At 40.9% G+C, this 22,152-nt stretch overlaps 1 protein-coding gene across 1 annotated transcript in view; it reads right to left on the minus strand.

The window, feature by feature from the left end:
- The window catches only part of CCKAR (cholecystokinin A receptor), a 43,668-nt gene extending 21,761 nt beyond the window's left edge, over nt 1–21,907 (minus strand). Inside the window, exons 1-3 of the mRNA XM_075194759.1 lie at nt 21,624–21,907; nt 20,836–21,087; nt 6,922–7,183 (exon numbers count right to left, since the gene is read on the minus strand). Of these exons, the coding sequence (XP_075050860.1) occupies nt 6,922–7,183; nt 20,836–21,087; nt 21,624–21,756 (647 nt within the window). The 5' untranslated portion in view covers nt 21,757–21,907. The remainder of the gene's footprint in view (nt 1–6,921; nt 7,184–20,835; nt 21,088–21,623) is intronic.
- Nucleotides 21,908–22,152: the final 245 nt, after the last annotated feature.

Genomic DNA, 22,152 nt, shown 5'->3' on the forward strand with positions numbered 1-22,152 from the left:
ACCTGTTGCTCTGACACAGCTGCAATGTCAGAGTGAGCTTTATATACTCTGCAGGTTTGAATATGCCGCCTCCCAGCCACGATCATGTGACCGCCCGAACCAGGAAGTGCTGACCTCTACACAGAGGCAGAGGAATCAGCAGCACAGGAGTGTGGAGCAGGTAAGTTTTATGACAAAGTGGTATTTAGAGGGAGAGTAAAGGCCTTTGAAATCTTTTTGTATCCTTTTCACAACTTTATCCCGTAGCCCTTTTGAAAGCACTTTTCTAATCACGGTGAATTATTTGCTTACCATGCACTATTAGTAGTGGAATCCTCAAGGAACAGCCAGTTTTATTCTGAAAAAAATCAAAACCACTACACTGTCAGGTGGTTGCCAATTACCCTGTTGTGTGATCTGGAAGGTCATTGGTTGTACCTTGGCAAGTTTATAATGGTTACTCTAAGGGTATGATCACTTATCCAAACTAGGTATTTTAGTGTCTAAATTAGATTATATTAATTGTTAAAAAAAATTGTAAATGTTATTTTCACTTTGGTTTTGAGAATAATAATGTGTAAATACAGCTGTAAAAAGGTAATTATTTTGACAGGGTATAAAGATTTTCTATAGGCATTGTTGATCTAAGAAGTGCATTCTGAAAGTCTGGCTCTCCGAGCTGTTCCAGATTCAAAGGTGAACTTTTCATACCTGCCAACAGTCCAAAGCTTCTAGGGAGAGTCCCGGGACTCCTATCTCTGTCCCAGGGACCTCTACATCCCAGTCAATATCCCAGGATTGTGCAAAAGATATTATATTTCTATGATATATTTTGTCCCCCCCCCCGTCCGTCCTCTCTCTCGCTACTACAAAGTGCAAGAATGATTTTTGGAATTGAAGAGCAGAGGGAGCAAAATGAAAAAATGCCCAGTGGCAGCCTTTAGCTTCCAATTGGCTACCAGCAATGACCAATTAGAAGCCAGTGATGTGCACACTTCATGTCAGATCATGTGTGACCATTGTGCTGCCAAGTTTGTTCTAAGATCGGAACACAAGAGTATAAAGCCTATGATCATTATGTACATTTTTGTAGGGCATGATTACTTCTAATCAGCATCTTACTTTACAATACTAATTCTGAGGACATCTTACTGTGCATCTTATTGGGAAGTAATTCTAGTATACATATTACTGGGCATTAACTGCTTCTAAGGGCATCCTACTGGGTATTACTGATACCAATAAGTGTCTTAATGGACATTACTAATAAGTTACATCTTATTGGGCAATATAATTAGCGTTGGTGTCTATAACTCGTTGGCAGGTAAGCGTATGATGGACAATACTAGTGGCATATACCTTGTTGATGAATAACAATGGTATATTAGATCTTGCTGATTGGGTATTAAGACATATTAGATCATAACATGCATTACTAGATCTTGCTTGACATTATCACTGACTTATTAGAGATTGCTGGATATTATCAGTAACAATTCATATTTGTTGAGCATTATCACTGTTATGTTAGATAAGATGATGAGAGGCGTTTTTGTATGTTTAAGTATAAATATTTTGACCTGATTCATTAACAAAGTAAAGCAAAAAAAAATTAGTAACTTTTCACCTTGGCAAAACCATGTTGCATTGGAGGGCGAGGTAAATATAAAATGTGATGGCAGATTTATAGTTGTGGCAGGACATGTCCTAGATCAACTTTAAATTTCAGTTTACAAATAAGCTATTAAATATTTGTGTGCTAAATGAAAAATCAGACAGTATTTATCTTATGTGCAAAACAATAAACTAATTTGCACCCCTTGCATTGTAACGTGGTTTTGTCCAAAAGAAAATGTACTCATTTGTTTGCCTTACTTTCCTTAATGAATCAGGCCCATTATGTTTAAGAGTAGATATTGTATGTTTAATTACACAACACTGTTGCTACCCCTGCGTGGGTTTAGCTTTAGTTTATTGTTGTTAAGGTTTTTTAATAATATAAAAAAATTAAATAAAAATAATTTTAATACCAGATGATGAGAGGCATTGCCATTGACCTATTACATCTTGCTGGACATTATTATAGGTATATTAAGTCCTGCTAGACATTACCATTAGCCTATGATCTTGCTGGGAACTATCAATGGCATATTAAAAATTACAAAACATTACTGCTAGCTAATAGTAATTACTGTGCATTATGACTAGCAAATTAGATTAGATCATGGTGGACATTATCACTGGCATATTAAATCTTGTGGAACATTGTCATTGGCATATTTGAAATTGCTGGGTGGGTATTCCCACTGGCATAATCAATCCTGACAGGCATTATAACTGGCATGTGAGATTTAGATGAACATTGTCATTGACATTACATTTATCGTTGGTCTAATAGTTGTGTTTATTTTATTTTATTTTTATTGTTCTTAACCACATCATGTCATTGATAAGCTCTCTTGGGTACTGACACCAGGCCAGCAAAGAATGTACCCTGTGGTTTGTCAAAAGATGCACATTTATGTCTTATCTGCGCACATCAGCCTGATATATCAAAGGATTCAGATTTTTTTCTTTTGTTTTATATCTGTTCTTCTAAAGAATAATCAAACAATACATTATATTTTCACTTTGTGTTCAAACTTGAGAGTTTCCTTTGCAAAGTGTCACGGGTATATTTAAAAGAAGGGTACTGTTACAGGATGGACCGCCTATGCTACCCTGTCTGTTGTTGTTGGGAACAGGCTGGGCTTACTTTCTTTATCCCAATTGCGCCCCTGCCGCAGTAGTAGGGGCTTACAATGCTGCCACCACTGGACTCCTTAACGGCATCCAGAACCATGTTTCTTCTGGATAACAGTCGCTGCTAGTGTACCCCCCTGCTGATACACCAGGGCTGGTATACATGACCTCTTGCCTTCAAATCAGGGTTGCTATGGATGGCTTCCCCCTGGCCTATCACACTGGTCAGAGCTGCAGGTAGCTGCAAACATTGTTACTAGAATGCTGGGTACCAACCTCAGAACAATCAGAGAACGGATTAGATTTGGGTCTAATCTGTAGCTCACAGGAATTTACAGCAGGGTAAGTAGTTGTCAAAGCAGGTTCTTGAAGCAAAAGATGGTTTATTAAATTGCTCAAGTAATCCTAACAAGGACAATTCACACTTGTTTAGGGTACCAGTGATTAGAAAGGTCAGAAGGAACAATAATGATACATTTCAGTACAAAACCAGTGCTGTTTCATACAGTTTTGGACACAGCCTAGCAGGGGGTAAGCCAGTCCCCTGAACTCTTTCATGGCCCCAAGAAGTCTGAGTTATTTTTAGTATCAGGATGCAATATGGTTCCCCAAAACATGGATTTAAATGCATTGCAAAGTTAACAAAATTTACACTAATTTGCTATATCCCAAAACCTTCTGTGTGCATTATTCGGACAGGATCTGAGATGCAGGATACAAGCACACAGATAGAGAGGCAGCGCCCCCCCCCCCCCACCCTTCTGTGTATACAGGCTGAATAAATGTGTTGGCCACTGAGATGAAGAGGTCTAATTAACATGAGGGAAATTCTTTAGAAAAGTTATACAAATCCATTCATGACATCCTCTCTCAAAAGTTACAAATCAATACCTCAGAAATTAATGCAATTCCTATAATACAATATAATAAAATAAGTATAATTTCTAAAACACAGTATCAAGAATCAGTACATTTGCAATGATATAAATTGGCACACTGTGCAGATAATTTAAATATATTATTGCAATAAGATATTTTTAAGTGATACATCCACAGGTACCATATTTGTTTTCCTCACTTTCTTCTATAATGGGCTACACAATTTATAAATATACCACTGGATGAAGGTATGGTTTGTTTTGGGAGGAGTGGATGGATTTGCTGGGTTCTGTTACATCCAGAGCACTATAGACCTAATATAGAGGTAAAAGAAAATCCAGCTATAGAGAGCAAATTTGTACCATGACAAAGCTACTCCTACCTTCTAGTTGTATTGTCTCTTATCTCTAAATGAGGCTCTATAAAGTGATAATAGGAAGTGAACGTATATGCAGAATGGAATGACCAGGCCTGGAAGACCACACTAGCCTGTCTGGCAGTATATGTATGTCTTAATTGTATGAAATAAATGTGTGTAAATAGTTATGTACTTATACTAAATGTGTGTAAGTACCATAAATACACACATACTGTATATTAGCTTTGGCTTAGGCAACCATCAAACACTCACAGACTTGAAGCCACACCCACTGATTTGTACAACCACAACATTTTCCAAATTTGCACTCATAGTGAACCGCTTACAACTAGACCATCCCGTCAGACCAAAACGATGCCGTGCTAATGTTTTTCCAATGCTGGGAACTATTCCTTTTCAGGGTGAAGAAGTATATATGTTCATATTAAGTGACCAAGTGTGAGATTTGAGAAACAGAGACATTGGTGGTAATATAGAGTCAGAGCAAATTGGTCATTGCACTTGGATCTACAGCCGTTACGCCTCTTGGCGTGTCTTGGTACTCAGATCTGCTGAGTTCGCGGGGGGGGGGGGCTTGGTTTTTCGGAAAAACGAGCCCAAGCATCTCTAATAATAAGTAGCTTTGAGTTTACGTTGTAAGAGGGTTCTTAGGTAAATACAACATTAAATACAACATTCTATATGTGTACTGTAATACCAAATCCTTAAATAATGTAAATAATGTGGTATTTACCTAAGAACTCTTAAAAAATAAACTCAAAGATAATTATTATAAAATAAATTCAAAGCAACGCAATTCAACTCTGCCAAACTATTCATTTATTTTTTTAAATGAATAATAATGTACAGTCATGGCCAAAAGTTTTGAGAATGACACAAATATTGGCTTTCACAAAGTCTGCTGCTACCGTTTTTTTAGACCTTTATGTCAGATGTTGCTATGGTATACTGAAGTAAAATTACAAATATTTCATAAGTGTCAAAGACTTTTATTGACAATTACATTATGTTTATGTAAAGAGTCAATATTTGCAGTGTTGACCCTTCTTTTCGAAGACCTCTGCAATTCGCCCTGGCATGCTGTCAATCAACTTCTGGGTCACATACTGACTGACTGGCTGCCCATTCTTGCCTAATCAATGCTTGGAGTTTGTCAGAATTTGTGGACTTATTTTTGTCCCCGCGCCTCTTGAGGATTGACCACAAGTTTTCAATGGTATTAAGGTCTGGGGAGTTTCCTGGCCATGGACCCAAAATTTAGATGTTTTGATCCCCGAGCCACTTAGTTATCACTTTTGCCTTATGGCAAGGTGCTCCATCATGCTGGAAAAGGCATTGTACATCACCAAACCGCTCAAAATCATCAGATACGTACGATTAATCAGACCCAATATGTATTCATAGTTGGGTTTGTGCAGTCACTGTACTTTGTGGTGTGTGACTTCTCCTTGTGATAATGTCCAGTCAGAGCACTGCCAGCTTCCACATTGTAAAATCCTACAATGCTAAATTGACCTTTCCACAATTTTACAATTCCACCCTTCTTCAAAGTCTTAAATAACTCATTATAGTAAGAAGGTACTGGGACTGTCTTTATTTCAAATGTTCTAATTGTGTAGCTTTTAACATATGCATTAATAAATCATCGCCATTCTGTGGAATGGGCACATATTGTGCATTTAAATTGCACAAAGGGAACTCCATTGAAAGCAGCACATGATACAATTTCTGACGTTAGGTGAATACAGCAGACAGAGGCAGCTGCCTGTCTTAGTGGCAATTCACACAGCCAATTTGAAATACCAAATATCAAGGGGTGGCATGGCAGTGGGGAGGTAGCACTGGAAGGTTGGCCTTCTTCATTGTTGTCTATGACAATGAGCAAGAAACTACATTTACAATTTTTCTCTGACAAAAGAGGCCCTATTAGCCAAACACACTTAAACGCAATATGTTTGTCTGTGTTACAATGCACTTACCTATTAGCGGTTTAAGTGTTGTTAAGCCATCCGGCAAGAGCCAAAAGGATCCTTGAGGAGATCCCGGGAATTTTTCTGTACCAACTGCCTCTTGTGGTTGCCCTGCCTCTTTTACTACACAAAGTCTGTCCCGCCTGCCCTTTGCAATGTTAAAAACAAGGCAAAGTTGGCAGGAAAGCATTGCGGTTAGCGGCTAATACAAGGCACTTTCGCTGATTGGCCGCAGAGTACTTCCTACTTCGCTTTACTTAGTGGCTCTTGGTCCAGTTGAGGACTCCCTGAACTGTTTAGTATGGACACGTCATTGTGAGTCCAGAGGGGGCATTTTTTTCCTCCGATACCAGACTAAGCGCTGGCCATTCAATAAAAGATGATATCTTGGATTCCGGGCCAGTTAGCCATCCACTCGTTTGGTTTCATATTGGTTTGTTTTGCTGAACTTGCATTTTGCATTCCGACCACAATTTAATTCTAATTAAAACTGTGACCTTATTTGTCAAATTTATATCTGTGTTCGTGAAGTTATTTCATTTTAGAGTAATAAGTTTAACGGGTAAATAGGTTTATTGTGCAGTGGTAGGAAACATCAACATTATGCAGTTTAATCCTTTCCTTAGTACTTACCTAACCACAGACCATGGTGCTTAACATTCACAAACTGTGCTGACTGTGATAAGCCTGAGTTAAGTTCTAGAGAACAACTGAGGAAAACTGAGAAATGATAAGAATTTGTTTGCCACTAGTTGGTGCCCTGTCATTTGCACGATCCAAACAGCTTTAAAAACAACCCCTGTGCAAAGTCCATTAAAATAAAAAAATATACAAAAATCTGGAAGCCAAAATGCATTATTTAGTGTAACTCTTAAAATATTTTTTTTCCTGTTGAGCAATAAGGATATACAACTTCTGGATATTGTTAACTAGCAGCTGTAGACTGATGTAACATAATAATTCAATACTTACCACGATTGCTGGGTGAGGTCACTGGGCCACTCCAGACGACACATGTGCCCGACTGTATTTTCAAACTTTGGAAACGGCACCAATGTGCTATAAATTGGGTACGGTGACATAATGGTAAATGACAGAAACCAGGTAACTCCGATCACCTTCAAGGCATGTGACTTTGTCTGCCATACTCTCGACTGTAGGGGCTTACAAATTGCACTGTATCGCTCCAGAGATATGGCAACCAGATTGAATGTTGACACGCTTACAGAGATGCCTATCCAAGGAAACAAGAAGACATTGTTAGCTCCGGTGTCAAATGAATGGACACAAATTAGAAGGCTGCAGAGCATCGCAATTCATTGACACCCCATGACCCTATTAGTGCTGCAAGCTGATATTTTGAGAGGTCGTTCGTGCACACAGACTAATAAGACTCATTCTCTCCACATAAAACTGATACAGCAGTTATTTATTGCGCTTCCAAACATCTTGGATATGGACATGAGATATCAAACTAGTTTTCCCACTTTCATGGAGATTCCTTTGCAGTGACCCTATAGGGCACAGGCATTAATGATTCATGATAAGCAGCATTATAGACAGCTCTGCTACATTACTTATTTATTACAGAAAACAACTTTATGCATGTCATAAATTCATATAGTCCTTATAATTGTCAGCCTTGTTATTTTAGACACATATGAAATATACACATGCTTCATGGCTATACCCCAATTAGCAAGGGCTGGTTGGTGAATTTTAGTCCAGAGGGTGAAACTCGGCTCAGCAGCCTATTATAAGCATTTTAAAGAAATAAATGCAGGTCGTTCAGTGATCCAGCCCAAGGTAGTCCACTTTGCCACCCAGCCCATGATAATTAGTTCACATGTATGCTGTATGCATGTATAATTATTTTTTTTTACCATCATGCATGTGGGCAACACAGCATGTGTAATTCATATGTCGTGGGCAGCACAGTGGTTTAGTGGTTAGGCCTTCTGCCTCACAGCACTGGGGTCATGAGTTTGATTCCCGACCATGGCCTTATCTGTGTGGAGTTTGTATGTTCTCCCCGTGTTTGCGTGGGTTTCCTCTGGATGCTCCGGTTTTCTCCCACACTCCAAAAACATACTGGTATGTTTATTGGCTGCTATTAAATTGACCTTACTCTGTCTGTGTGTGTGTGTGTTAGGGGATTTAGACTGCAAGCTCCAATGGGGCAGGGACTGATGTGAGTGAGTTCTCTGTACAGCGCTGCGGAATTAGTGGCGCTATATAAATAAAAGATGATGATGATGATAGATTTGGAGACCCTATGTAGTCTCATCTTTGCACACAGAGGGCATCATTTAGAGTTTGATGCAATTTGGGCTACAAACATACGTGTAAACTTTCTGTCGCATGAAAAGTGTACTTACTTGTGTATGTCAAATTATTAATGTCATCACTTTGGATATCTGTATGTGTCCCCAGCTGAAACAGCCACAAACAAGAAGCTGAATAATGCTGTAATAGCTTGGGGGCAAGGAAGGATTTGGCATGAGTATCCCTTGTAGAGTCATTAACTGTGGGTTATTGGCAGTTCACCCATATTTCCCAATCAGAGCTATGTCTTGCAGCACAAATTACTGTTTTTTTACTTTCTGGTATGTAACTTAAGAAACTGTTGTAATTAGTAAATCAATTTACATGTAAATACAGAATAAATCATATCTGCCTACAGCAAATCCAGCATATATAAGTCTCCTTCTCTCTATGGCTTACCAAGAGGACACATATTATGGATTTCCTCATAGGAGTACATGCTCTGCTGAGCCACTCTGTCAGTCTCTACATTGTCTGCCTGTATTTCAACGAATCCAATATAAAATTCTTCTACTAACATACAAGGCCATCAACAAAATTGCACCAACATACATCTCCTCACTTGTGTCGAAATATCTCTCTACTTGACACCTCCGTTCTGCACAAGATCTACGTCTCTCCTCCACTCTCATCACATCCTCCCATTCTCGGTTACAGGATTTTTTTCAGGGCTGCACCTACTTTGTGGAATTCCCTCCCACGCACAGTAAGACTTTCCTCTAGTCTTCAAACCTTCAAGCGTTCACTGAAAACCCACCTCTTCAGACAAGGTTATGATATTCCTCAACCATCATCTTAATTTCCCTAGATTACCCTATTGCCATCCTCTACACTGCTAACGCAAGACAACAACCTTCTGACCAAAATTGCAACACACACAGCCCACTCAGTACTTTTACCTTTGCAGCCTGGCTGGTCCATTGTGCATTATGATGTAGCACATGCTCTTGTGTTTCTAACTCCCATTGTCCTATAGATTGTAAGCTTTTGAGCAGGGTTCTCTTACCTCTCTGTCTGTATGTATTATCCAGTATTGTCTTATTAATGTCTATTCCCAATTGTAAAGTGCTACGGAATTTGCTGGCGCTATATAAATAAATGTTGATGATGATGATGATGACGATGATCACTAATTCAGATATTTTGATCCACCGTATACTAAAGACCAAGCTATTTGTGCTCAACACAACATTCTCTCAAACATGCCCAGCATGCGATCAATATGGTAATTCCTGAGGATGAGTTGTCAATACTAAATAAAATATAAACTGTAGATAATCTATGAATACAGAGATGATAAGATTTGCTGGTCCATCAGGGATGAATGTGGATCAGATCTATTCAATAGTGTGCTCTTCCAATCTGCATTCCACCATTATTCAGTAACGTCATCTGGAATCTAAGGATGAGCGGACTTGGATTCCTGGAATCCGAGCCCTCCGAACAGCGCGGATCCGAGTCAGATCCGAGCACTGTCCGGGTATTCCCGCCGATTCTGAAACTTAAAACGAGGCTCTGAGTCATAATCCCGCTGTCGGATCTCGCGATACTCGGATTCTTTAAATTCCCCACTTGCCGCGGCCATCTTCACTCGGGCATTGATCAGGGAAGAGGGAGGGTGTGTTAGGTGGTCCTCTGTCCTGCTATTTCTCGTGCTGTGCTGTGCTGTGCTCTGTCCTGCTGAGTCCAGTGGTGCTTTTGCCAGTGCTCTGTCCTGCTGAGTCCAGTGGTGCTTTTGCCAGTGCTCTGTCCTGCTGAGTCCAGTGGTGCATCAGTCCAGTGCTTTGTCCTTGCTGAGTCCAGTGGTGCATCAGTCCAGTGCTCTGTCCTTGCTGAGTCCAGTGGTGCATCAGTCCAGTGCTCTGTCCTTGCTGAGTCCAGCGGTGCGTTTTGTCCTGTGCTTTGTTCTGCTAAGTGCATATTTATTTCAAAAGTATTAAAAATTCTTCCATAAAAAGAAAAAAAAAAGAAAAATTCTACAAACATCCTTTTAAAATAATATAAAAAAAAAAATATTCAAAAAAGTCCTTGCTGAGTCCAGTGGTGCATCAGTCCAGTGCTCTGTCCTTGCTGAGTCCAGTGGTGCATCAGTCCAGTGCTCTGTCCTTGCTGAGTCCAGTGGTGCATCAGTCCAGTGCTCTGTCCTTGCTGAGTCCAGTGGTGCATCAGTCCAGTGCTCTGTCCTTGCTGAGTTCAGTGGTGCATCAGTCCAGTGCTCTGTCCTTGCTGAGTCCAGTGGTGCATCAGTCCAGTGCTCTGTCCTTGCTGAGTCCAGTGGTGCATCAGTCCAGAAACTGAGGGAAATAATCTCTCAGTGGCTTAACCCACTTAGACTCTCCTGGGGATTTGTGGTGTCAGACAACGCCAGTAACATTGTGCGGGCATTACATATGTGCAATTTCCTTTGTGGCTCCATTATCCCAATAAAAAGGATCTTTACCTGTTGGTATAATGATGTTATAAACACTACACTTGAAAGCTTGAGCCTTTAAATGAAAAAGTCACTCTTCATTGCACAAAGATTTGCAACAGGGACAGTTTTTTTGTTCACAAAGCCAACAAGTAACACTTCGACGCTGTCTGTCTTTGACATACTTGATGGGATCTCAATGATGAATGCTCTGTACCATGGTCGTCAAAAACAAGACGTGCTCGAACTACACCCCCTATATGCTGCAGAGGATGTAGGAGCAGCCATATGTGCAGTGGAATTCAGACCAGTTGAGGGTGATATATTGTGGGCCCGGTACCAAATTGGGTACCGGGGCCACTCCACTACGCAGTCCAGATAGCTGTGCAGTGGAATTCAGACCAGTTGAGGGTTTTATATTGTGGCCCCGGTACCAAATTGGGTACCGGGGCCACTCCACTACGCAGTCCACATAGATGCGTATCAGATATTAAACTACATTCACTGTTGCTGCTGTACCCAAAAATAGGTACTGCAATTCCAAACTACGTTCACTGTTGCTGCTGTACCAAAAAATAGGTACTGCAATTCCAAACTACGTTCACTGTTGCTGCTGTACCAAAAAATAGGTACTGCTATTTCAAAATACGTTCACTGTTGCTGCTGTACCAAAAAAATCAAATATTGAACCTAAAATCAATATTGTGAGGTGTGAGGTGTTCCGAATAGACTGGAAATTAGTGGAAATGATTGTTATTGAATGTTATTGAGGTTAATAATAGCATAGGAGTGAAAAATAAACAAAAAACTTGATTTTAACCCTTTTTATGCTTTTTTAAAAATAAATCAGAACCCAAAACCCTAAATCAGAACCAAAACCTTTTGTCAGGTGTTTTGGCAAAACAAATCAGAACCCAAAACCTCAAGCTAATCAGAACCCAAAACCCAAAACACTAAAAGTGGCCAGTGCACACCCTTAGTCGAATAGCATGTATAATAAAGATGTGTACAACTCCAAACCAGCAGTAATTCTGCATAAAGTGTACGTCAGGAGTACAAATGCGTATACTTGTGCCGACAGTGTTGGCAATAAATATGAAAGTTGAAAGTTGCATTGCCCCACTCGTACACATTATAATATAATGAAATGTCACTTATAGTACACAAGAGAGAAAACGTTTTAACAGTGTTAGTAATGAATGCGAGTCGCATTTTCCATATAAACTGTAAATAAATAAATACAAACAAACCCACATTGTTTAATCCTTTAAAAATCTTCAATCGTGCAGTATTGCAAATGGAAAAGAAAAATAATCAATCTGAATAGTGTAACTTGTCCAAATCTCCAGGAGGAGCCAATAGTGCCCTCTTCCTTCTGCTTTTACCAGGCTTGTTAGATTAATTTAAGTACAGTAGGACACACAGAAGCATAAAATACAATCTGCATACTAGTGTATGCGATTACACCATGTGTGGAGTCCTTGTGAGATAGTCACAGTCTGACATCTATCTTTGCCTTGGGTACATACGCCTTTGAACACACGCATGCACATTTAAGAACCATTAATAGTAATTAGTTTAACAATGTAAATGCTTCTGTAAACATCTATTCACAGCCAGGTGTGCTCAGTTTGAATGTTAATGTATGTAGCCATTCGTGAATAAATCTTTTTGTTATGACACTGGTACACGTTACAGTACAGTCCATGCTTGCAGTATAGTTTTGCTATTTTGCTTGTACAACAAGTAAAGAACATCTCCAGAGGCAGCATTGTGCATTTTCAGTGGAAAATGAAAAATAGTTAATAATTTGTAAAATGTTACTTTGATGTGAATGTACGGGTTAGAAGGAAACGGATTCTTCCTGTCTTCAGGCGGTAGAGTAGATGTGCAGGACTTTCCATTAATGTGCTCACACCATCACTCAGAACAAATACAATTTCCCACACAAATAAAACCATATGCCTACTTATCATACACAAATAAATCAGTGTGACGTGCAGTCTCTCGGCTCATCTACCACAAACTGTAGGTTTATTTTGGTGACTTTCTCATGTAAATATGTCAGACTCCATTGCGTTTCTTAAAAAAGGCTTATGTCTATTATCTTAACCTCTTTTACCTTCTTCGTTTTATTCAACTATCACCTTAAAGTAACGACACGAGACTTGAGTGTGGCAAAATTAAATGAATTTATTAACTATGGTGGAGGAGAATAAAGCAGTCAATCCGACGCTGCCAGGCAAAACCCAACTGTCCTAGCATCCCCTTAGGACTCATCCGGGGCAACCAAAACCCCTGGGTTCAAGTGGGGGACAACTAATCACACCCCGAGCGCACATATCTACCTGGACGGGGCACTGGACTGGGCACTACGTCCGGATTCTACCGAATCCGCCCATCCTCTGGGCTATACGGAAAGCAGCCACAGGGCAACCCACAGGGGTGGTACCTGAACCGAGACTAATAGCCGATTCACTCGAAGAGAGGCGGGTTCAACGTGCCCTAATACCGTAATGTGCGCCCAACCAACCACTGGCCGTCGACTGAACTGCGTTTTCTGGCAAATACCCCATCCATCTTCGCGACTATAACCGCCAACAGCCACTGGTACCTCTCCTGAGAGTAACCTTCCGATTCTCCATGTTCTTATGAACCCCACGAAACATGGAGGGTGGGTGGGCAAGTCCAGATCTGCAAAGCTGACTAAAACTCCGCCCATCCAACTTATAGCCTCTGAACCCCTCCCCTATGACACCGGATGGGCGTACCAAAATAGTTAACCATTACCACTCCAGAGAATAGCTCAGTTAAAGATACAGCAAAGCTTTTATTATCCTTCGTTCCTATGCAGATCTCAGTTCTTATTCTGACTTTTTATATGAATATTACAATATTTGGAACATTTCATCATACAATTACTAATATTAGTTTCCACTGAATGAGAATTGTGCTGAACTGACTGCAGAGCAGTTCAAATAATCATTATCAAAATGTACCATAGTAAACATTCCCAAATTATAACTACCTATATTTCATACCTGCTTTCCAGGAGATGCGGATGACAGGTATGAAAAGAAGGCGTACAGGACTTGGTGACGCTTTTATGTCATTAAGTTGGCGGGGCAATGCGCTAATTGCTACATCGTGCTCCTGCCCACTCAGTTTTCCCTGAGTTGGGTGTGGCTTAATAACAAGATTTGAATAATCATGACATGTCTCCACCTACATTTACAGAAAATAACTCTTGCAGGAGAATTCCCTGCTCACTTCACGAGTTTCCCTGATGTTCTGTAAGAGTAGGTAACTATGTCCAAAATTCCTTTATAATAACACAGTGACAAAACTGGAGATGGCCCTCAGTGTATGACCACAGCCTAATTTGTTATTACTTTTTTTTGCTTTTGCCCTTCTCACTGTCACCTGTATACAGGGGTGGCAGCCATTTTGTGACATTATATTGATAAGAAAGATGCCTATCAATTCACTAGGAACCAGTGGCTTCACTGAAGCATAAAATTCACTGGTATCTACAGAAATGACCATCAGCCTTCTCATGTTTTCCGTGCTGATCTACTTAATGTGATTAGGGTTACTGCCCCGCAATAAGCTATTATTATTATTGTGGGAGAATGGAAGATAATATAATAAATATAAATCATATAATTAATGTTCTTAAGTATATATTAATTATGCATAGAATATAATATCTGCCCCTATGTTTTCATGTGTAAAATTATATTCTTTTTCTCTTTCTAAAGGCTTGTATTTTTTGTTAATGCAATAGAACTGAAAGCTTCTCATTCTCACTCACACATGTTCATGTAACCTCTCTGGAGCAGAATGAATAAGGCAGATGAGTATCTCTGAGCCGACCCAGAACCTCAACTGTTACCAGAAGACAGCCTGGTCTGGATCCTACTATAAAAGGTCCATCCTCTTATAGTGGAAACCAACTTAAGGCTGGTCTTCCCATTTTCCCTGAGCTGTGGAGACCAATGAGATTAGGTCCTCACGTTTAATAGAGATTATTATTGCAAATTAATATTTTACTGATTTGTTTTTTGTATTATTTATGTTTTTATAGTATGTACCATATATTTATGTACTTCAAAGGAAATCCCACCTTCTCTCCGCCCTCCTGAATTTTTTGCAGATCCCCTCTCCCCTTCTTTCCAGAACCCCTCCTCTCCAGCCGTCTCAGCTCTTCTCACCAGTCCCCCCCTTCTCACCAGTCCTCTTATCTCTCCAGCTCTCCCTTCTCTCCAGGCCTCCACGTCTCTCCTGCCCCCTCTTCTCACCAAACCCCCCTTCTCTCCTGCCCACTCTTCTCACCAACCCCCCTTCTCTCCAGCCCTTCATCTCACAGCCCCCTTTTGTCTCCAGACCCTCATCTCACCAGCTCCCTTTTCTCTCCATCCCCTCTTCTCACCAGCCTCCCTCTTCTCACCAGTCCCCTCTTCTCACCAGTCCCCCCTTCTCTCCAGTCCCTCATCTCACCAGTCCCCCCTCCTCTCACCAGCCTTCCTTCTTCTCATCAGCACCTTTTTTTCTCCCGCCCCTCTTCTCACCAGCCCCCTTTTCTCTCAAAGCCCGTCTTTTCATCAGTCTTCCCTCTTCTCACCAGCCCCCTCTTCTCACCAGCTCCCTTTTCTCACCAGCCCCCCTTTTCTCAACAGCCTCCCCACTTCTTACTAGCCCCCTCTTCCCACCAGCCCCCTTTTCTCTCCATGCCCCTCTTCTCACCAGCCTCCCCTCTTCTCACCAGACCCCTTTTCTCTTCAAGCCCCTCTTCTCACCAGCTCACTTTTCTCACCAGCCCCTCTTTTCTCACCAGCCCCCCTTTCTCTCCAGCCCCCCTTTTCTCTCCAGCCCCCCCTTCTTACCAGCCTCCCATCTTCTTACCAGCCCGCTCTCCTCACCCCTTTTCTCCCCCGCCCCTCTTCTCACCGGACTCCTTTTCTCACCAGCCCCACTTCTCACCAGCCCTCTTGTCTCTCCAAGCCCCTTTTCTCACCATCCTCCCCTCCTCTCTCCAGCCCCCTTTTCTCACCAGCCCCCTTTTCTCATCAGCCCCCTTTTCTCACCAACCCCCTCTTCTCACCAGCTCCCTTTTCTCACAAGCCCCCTTTTCTCACCAGTCCCCACTCTTCTCACCAACCCCCCTCTTCTGTCCAACCCCTGCAGTAATTTAATTACCCGATCGCTCCTGGGCTTCTCTTTTTCTTCTTTCTGTAACTTCTTCTTGCATCTTCTTGATCCTCCTTCTTGCTGTTTGCGTGCCGGCTCCTCTTGTCTCCTGTATTTTGGCAGTGCCCTGAAGACATTTTTACACGTGAGGACGCTGCAGTGAGCAGGGAGCCGAGGAGCTGTCTCTCTGTCAATAGGAAATGTAGTCCTGGGGTAACAGGCGCGTGGGTGTTGTGCCCCCTGCTGATAAAGCAGCCCAAAATGTAATGCGCACAACTGGCCTAGCCTGCCCCAGCCTGGAGCGGCAGCTTTGCCACCTCTGTGATCACAGTATAATAGACCAGGTTAGTTAAATAAATAAAAAACTCAGACACATATTTTAAAATAAAGTTTAATTGAATAAACTTTCTTTTTTATATAATGAAATCTTCTTCCTTTGCTGAACTGTTATAATCCAATCGAAAAATATTCTGTTTTTGTAATCCCATTGGAATTCTTTTTATCTTTGTAATCCAAATGGAAATAAACACCATACAAGCCTATGCAACAGCTCCATACGAGCCACAGCTATTGAATGATTGGAACCTGAAGCCAAAAAATGCCCGGCTCTTGTAATGAAATCCTTTCAGGTGTGGTTTACCTAATGTGGGCATGGTTTTAACTATAGCTCATCTTTATCAAATAGCTATAATCAAATACAACACAGCCTCATTTGACTAGTATTCAGTGCAGACTATTCTAGTGACCTTCATACAATGCCTAGAGCAATCTAGTGACCAATACAGAGAGCATTCTAAGGACCGGTATATAAAGCAGAGAGCTTTCCACTGACTGATGTACAATGCAGAGAGCATCTAGGGACTGATATAAATGTGTAGCAAAAAATATTTTTTTATTATTATTGCAGTACCGTGTTAGCCAGAAAAATCTATGTAATGTTAAATACTTTCATATCAAAAAAGACAAAAGTATTCTAGGAGTGATACCTTCATTGGCTAACCCAAAAAAAATATTGTATTTGCTAGCTTTCAGAGCAGAGAGGCCCCTTCATCAGGTAAGTTTACAAATGAATGACTGAGAAAAGAGCACAACATTTAAGAGCTGTTACATCAAGAAATTTGACAGGGGAGGGATACATCATTAAGATTAGCTAAAGTAATAAAAAAGAGGTTTTCCTTAGGGATGGAAGAGCAAAAGTCCTACGAGTTCAGAGGTCTGCACTCTGCTGTGGGGTGTGAAGAGTGTCCATGTAGTGGGTCATAAATCCAGGTGTTCGTTTGAGTCCTTTAGTCAATGACTGGAATGTTCTTATCAGCTTGAATTCCCATATTTTTCTCTCCCTGGGACCAATATGCAAAGCAGAGAGCAGTCTACTGACATAAACAAAACAGAGAGCATTCTAGTAAATGATAAAAAATGCAGAAAGCATCCTAGTGACTGACATACAATATAGATAGTATCCTGATAACCAATACAGACAATACAGAGAGCATGTTAATAGACAATATATAATACAGAGAGCATTTGATTGACCTCTATACAATACAGTGTACATTCTAGTAACTGCTACACAAAACACAATGCTATTAAATACTAGTGACTGCTATTCAATACCAACCCTGTTCTAGAGACCACTATAATATACAGTCCCATAAATCTCTCTTTTTTACAATGCAGATCCCCCAAATTTCTGGTTGTTTTACAAAGCAAGTCTCCCATTTCTCTGTTTCTTTACAATGCAGGTCCCCTAAAATCTCAGGGCTACAGTTCATACCCCAAAACATTTATGGTGGCTTTAAAATGCAGATCATCGTAAATCTCTAGTGGCTTTATTATACAAACCCCAGACCTATGGTGACTTTACCATGTAGACCTTAAATCTCTGGTCACTTTACTATATGGACTCCAGACCTATGGTGGCTTTACTATACAGACCCTGAATCTGTGGCTTTATAGCGTAGATCACGCTCAATCTCTGTTGGAGACAAGACACAGCCCCAGATCTCTTATGGAGAATCAAGTAAATTATTTATCCATCCTGAAGTTCCACGCTGTCTCTTGGTATATTGCAGATGACGTTTGGCTGTCCCAGGATGCTGTCACACAGAGAGCACCCAGCACTCTGATTGGTGGATAGTTCCAACCATTCACCAATCAGTATGTGGTGACCTTCAGAATGGCTAGCATTACCCAGCATGCTTGGAGCCATATACTGGGTATGATGGCTGTCTTCAAACCCAGTGTCATGATACTTACCCTTCCACGTTCCCCCGCCGCTCCGTCGGACCCGGAAGCCGCACTTCCGGGTTTGGCGGTTACGTGACCGCTACCTAGGGCGGTCACATGATCGCTACCAGGGCGGGGAATTCGAATGGCACACTGCATAAATACATAGCTCTGACACTTGGAGAGTATCAGAGCAACTTACCAGTTCCTGGCTCCTGATTCCTGTGTGCTCCCTTGTTCCTGCTTCCTGTGTGTTGACTCCCAGTGTACCGACCCGGCTTGTTTACTCTCCTGGATTCCGTTGTCATCCGTGTACCGACCCGGCTTGTTGACCTTCCTTATTGCCTGTGCTCCTGACCCGGATTGCCTCACGCTCCTTCCTCAATTCGTTTATCTGCCTTCCTGTGTACCGACCCGGCTAGCTGACCACGCTTCTGTTCTGGTGACCCGTGTACCGACCCGGTTTGATTGACTCCGAGACCGCTTCCTGATTCTGTCTGCATTGCCTGCCTGTGTACCGACCCGGCCTGTCCGACTATTCTCATCTTGCTCCTACTCCGCTGTACTACATCTTGGAGCAAACCTGAGGACCGCGACCTGCGACTCCTGGCAGCAAAGCCCATCCCGCCTTGCGGCGGTTCTTGGTGAATACCGGGGAGATCGTTAGACTCCGCACCTCAGGTAAGCCAGCGTTAATCAAGATTAGTAGTGAATCCAGTAAATCCGTTACACCCAGTAAATATAAAGCTGTGCAGATTATGGCCACGGACGGGAAACAAGCAGAAGATGCTCCCTGATCATTCCAAAATGAATTAGAACATCCGAGGAGCATCTTCTGTCTGCCTCACTGGCGGGGTCATGAACTGCGTAACTACAGGTTAAGCAGACTAAGAGAGTTTGGGGAGCAGATACCAGTCTGCACCCATACCCAGCACACTACTGGAAGGCACACAAGTGCAGGGACAAAAAGACAGTTGTCAGTGCTTATCTTTTACACTGCATATCTGTGTGTATCTAGCAAAATGAAAACATGAGGTATTAGTTCATATTTTGATCAAAACATTTAAGCCTGTATCCCAGCTTCAAGAGCACCTCATTATATGCAGGTCCTACACTGACCTATATGCTTTATATGCCATTAAATTGCAATTAAAAACAGATGCACTCACCTCCCAGGTATAGAGGTTTACATCTAGCAAGGGCTGGCTTGTAAGCCACACCCCAATGTGACTTAAATAGGCTTGACACAGGTGCAGGGAGCAAGATGGCTATCTTTGAGGAGGAGAAGCAGTTTGCACAGACAGAGTGAAGGAGTTGGGTGAAGTGAAGGTGTACTTCTAGTTACTTACTGATGTGCCTCATTCTGTGTAGAAGCAAGACTACTGTAACAAGATAACAAGGCGAAGATAGCGCATTTTTAGAGGTGGTGTTTAGGGCTCATCCTATGTGTTTAATGTGTCATGTTTTGTGTCTCCCTGTTGCACTTTGGTGGAGATGCTCATTTCTAGGTGCAGTTCAAGCAATGAATATAAAACGTTTAATACATACACAATCACCACAGGTAATAAAGACAGTTCTGATGTCCTCTGACTCACATAATTAATATAAACCATACATAAGGCTAAACAGAACAGAATTTCAGGTGAAAAATAAAAACCTAGGTGCGCTTGCAGAGAATGGGCGAGCACCTTGAAGTGACCATCCAGGCACATCGGACCAATATTGGGGGTTATATTTACTAAAATGCAGGTTTGAAAAAGGGGAGATGTTGCCAATAGCAACCAATCAGATTCTAGCTATAATTTTGAAGAATGTACTAAATAAATGCTAACTAGAATCTGATTGGTTGTTATAGGCAACATCTCCACTTTTTCAAACCCGCCGTTTAGTAAATATACCCCCAAGGCTTTTTACGGTGCTCTTCTTAAATGATCTCCAAGTTCTCTCCCCCTCTATTAGTAAGATGTTGTTACTTATTCTTCTTACAAGTAATTGACATTGACTTTGAGCAGTATTAATATTAGTAACTGAATGTTATCAAATAAAATGCTGACACTTGATTTGGAAGCGGAATATGACATACCAACAGACACTTTATTGTGTATGTTGTATATGTCTTCTAGGATTACTATAAACTGTATTATTGCTATATAGATGTAACACAACATTATCTATTGCTGAAATAAGCATAATGCAATATGAACATAACTTAATTCAATATTAACATGCCCTTCACAGAAATGTCCTATGGACCTAATGGCTTCTGAAGCATGTAATTACATTTTTTCTTGTCTTTTTTGCTATTATTATTATTATGACGATGATCACTCACCATTTTTGTGATCTCATGACTATATTGACAATTGATATGAGGTCTAATGATAACAGACAAGGAGGAAGTCCAATGCATAATACAGTTAACATTACATTCACAAACATATTTCTTTTAGACTGTAAGCTCTTGGGAACTAGGCCTGTCTCAGTCAACATTTGATGTGTTTCCTTGGTGCACAGAATTGCAGAATATGTTGCCACTTTACAAATAATAAATTATAGTTCTAAAGACTAAGACACAAAAGTGCATGTTTACAGTTTCCTAATTATAAATGCAATATAAATGCAGAGCACAACAGCATCACGCTCCAGTTTAGCAGGGTTAATGAACAGTTTGTATAAGTCAAGGTCTTTCCTGATGGATTTTTGTGTGTTTATGGTTTAGCAGACTAGTGACTTACCCATGAAGTAGAAGGCAGCTCTGCAAACCGTGCTACCAAAAATAAAGTCCTCCAGCAGATTGGGAATAAGGGTGAAGGGCATGCAGAAAAGACAGAGCATGAGGTCGCTGACCGCCAGGGACAGTAAGAAGATATTCGTTACTGTCCTCATCCTCTTATTCCTTATTAGAACCACTATAACCAAACTGTTGCCCAAGACGCCCAACAGAAAGATCAACGAATACAAGAAGATCCTCACTGCCTGGTGAAAATCTGCAATACAAAGTATATTTAACTAGATTTATTTGCAAAATTCACTCCAAGCATATTTTTTTGGTGATACAAATAAATGTGTAGCGTTTATATTTACCTATAGCAATGAGCTTTACATAGTAACAGTTATGGCATGTAGAAAAAGACTAATAGAAATGCTCTAAAATATCTTGCTATAATTAATATAACATTTCTGCAATAAATACATTTTTGTGATGTTAAATTATACAATGTAGATTAAATAACTACGTATTTAATATGGTGTAGAACAATTCTAGCAGTAGAGATGTGCATTATACAACATTCTTATAGCCTTTTATACCTAATATCGGGTTTAAATTTCAGTCTCCAGGTGTGGAACTATAAGTATCAGCTTGTTCTGCCAGACGATATTCTTGGACTTATAATTCCACAACGCTCTGTTTACATTTTATCAAATAAATAGCTTTTCAATCAAATTCTTTTACTTAACAATAACATCTAGCTAAATTTATCAGAGATAGAAGGTAAAATACGTGCGCACAATCCAGACGTACCTTTGCCAGGAATAGTTTTATTGTGTGAATAGTCCTCTAAACACCTGATGACAGCACCATTGTCTGCGATCTCACAGAGTACCCCGTTGTAACCTGTATCATTGTCAATTCGAAGATCATTTACTATTTCCATGTTTGGCTGCTGGGTATTAGGGTTTAGTTGAGAGATGTGAACGCGCTATTCTCTTTCCATGTCTCAGTCGGAAGCTGATTGAGATCTACGGTAGGAATGGCAGAGAAGTGTGTGCGCTGCGCTGCAAGCGTCAGCTTCACTCCAGTCTCCAACTCTGTACACACAGCATGTATCTAGGAGTGAGGTGGGCAGCCTACAGCGTACACACTGTGCAATGTCCCACCCTCTCTTATTAGTGGGCAGTTCCTTGTCAGCAGAAGTCAGAATAAACCCTTATCAATAGATTGTAAAAGCCCCGGTATAAATCAGTAAAAGGAGACATTACACTGCAGACAAAATATCTTCTGAAAAATTACACACTGTGTATTATTTACATAACTGTGCAAAGGTGCAAAT

The sequence above is a fragment of the Mixophyes fleayi genome, chromosome 1 (assembly GCF_038048845.1).
Source record: "Mixophyes fleayi isolate aMixFle1 chromosome 1, aMixFle1.hap1, whole genome shotgun sequence".
Classification (NCBI taxonomy): domain Eukaryota; kingdom Metazoa; phylum Chordata; class Amphibia; order Anura; family Limnodynastidae; genus Mixophyes; species Mixophyes fleayi.